Consider the following 1797-nt stretch of genomic DNA (forward strand, 5'->3'; position numbering starts at 1 on the left):
TGATCACCATGTCTGTACACAAAAATAGTACTCCTAACATATTTGACAAAACATCATTGTAAAAGTCACATGATGATCACTACGGCTATACACAAAAGTAGTACAGTACTTCTACATACTACTTGAAAAAACACCATTCCAACTTTAAAATAAAGAGCTTTACCATGATAATAACCCATATCATTGTTGATGTAGAGCCAAATCTTTATTGACGATATCAATATCACAATGAAGTTAAAGAGGAATGTTTTCTTCTCTTTCTACTCCATTTTTGTTCAATTGAGGCACTTTGTAATTATTGCCGCCACTATCTTTCATCACCTCAATCATACAAGATTGTAAAGTAAGAAATACATGATTGAGTTGTTTCGCTTTCATTTCATCAAAAGATCTTTCCACTGCTTCCACTAATTCATCAACATTTTAAGGGGCCTTTTGATATTGAAGACTTTGGATTGCTCTAAAACATTTAAATCTGGACTATTCTATGGTTGAAAACACAATCTAATGTCAAATCCATCTTGTCGGGCAGCTTCAATAAATTCCAAATCATTGTTACCAACATGTGGCCTTGCATTATCTTGTTGTAAAAAGATAGGATTATTTGAATCGGAAGCTGGCCATTTTGCTCTAATAGCAGGAAGAACTTTCTCTATCAAGCAAACTCTATTGATATCTTTAGTTACTGACTGAATGGGCTTTGTTTCCATAGTTCCTGCAGTTCGATTTTGCTATTCCGCTTAGCTGGTTCCTTAACTACAAACGAAAAAATACCTATTTTTCCAGAAAACAACTCAATTCCATTTTCATCAAATCGAGGACGTGCCACAGCAGCCATAAACATAACCTTTGGAATAAAATTTTTACTTTTGTAAGAACGATACGGATCTGGCTCATGCTCTCCAGGAAGCAGGTAGTGCCTTTCAACTATTTTGGACCAAAAAAACCACTTTTCGTCGATATGAACATAATTAAACATATTCATAAACATAGGATTTATGTGGATTGTATTCTGATCAATCATTGAGAGGCAATATTGAAGTCGTACCTTTTTGTTTCCTTCGGTTAAGTGAGGCTTGATGGAATTAGAATGTGGCCGAAGAGTTCCATCTTTCACACGCCGAAAGACGGTTGATTTTGCCATGTTCATCGCAAAAGCCAGAGATCGAATATTTGTTCGATGACAAAGTGGAATTTCTTTGACTTGATTAATGTTGACTCCAATCCGTTTTCTTCCGACTTTACCTGTAAGTCTTAAAGACACATCTAATGACGACATACCATTATCAACTGATGATTGACATTGTTTCCAAATGCACTGAATAGTTCTTATTGATTTCTTGAACAACATCGCAGCTTGTGTTATATATCCGTATTTAAGAATTCCTTCCTTACTTTCTTTCAAAAGAAATTTTGCAATTGTAAAAGGAAAGAAACATTCGCTTTTAAACGGACTAAAAAGGAAAATAAGACTTAAAAGATTGAAACGGAAAGAATAACATTTGAACATATGTAGCTCGCACTCACTGTAGGTCGGTGTTCTGGAGTTTTCCTTACCATGCTTTTTATTATCTGTTTCCTGCAAGAATTAAATCCGCTTTGTCAACTGACTGATTTGCTATACTTGTGGCGTGCTGAGAAGGAAGATACTTACAAGGTGGAGGAGTATATAATCGGAAGTGGTGAGAACAAACCCCGGTTTATTTTGTTGATAAGTCCAGTTTTGTCTTGTTGGATTTACATTGTCACTATATCATATAGAAGATATCAGGATAAAGAACTTCTCTTCTTTTTTTT

The 1797-nt window shown here is 34.9% G+C and overlaps 1 protein-coding gene across 1 annotated transcript; it reads right to left on the bottom strand.

Moving 5' to 3' along the window:
* Positions 1-485: 485 nt before the first annotated feature.
* LOC124890166 lies at positions 486-1279 on the bottom strand. Its single transcript, XM_047402002.1, has 2 exons — positions 775-1279; positions 486-715 (listed from the first exon to the last, which is right to left on the bottom strand). The coding sequence occupies exons 1-2, from the start codon at positions 1277-1279 to the stop codon at positions 486-488; spliced, it is 735 nt and encodes a 244-aa protein (XP_047257958.1).
* Positions 1280-1797: the final 518 nt, after the last annotated feature.

Source organism: Capsicum annuum, unplaced genomic scaffold, assembly GCF_002878395.1.
Source record: "Capsicum annuum cultivar UCD-10X-F1 unplaced genomic scaffold, UCD10Xv1.1 ctg13056, whole genome shotgun sequence".
In the NCBI taxonomy this organism is placed as follows: domain Eukaryota; kingdom Viridiplantae; phylum Streptophyta; class Magnoliopsida; order Solanales; family Solanaceae; genus Capsicum; species Capsicum annuum.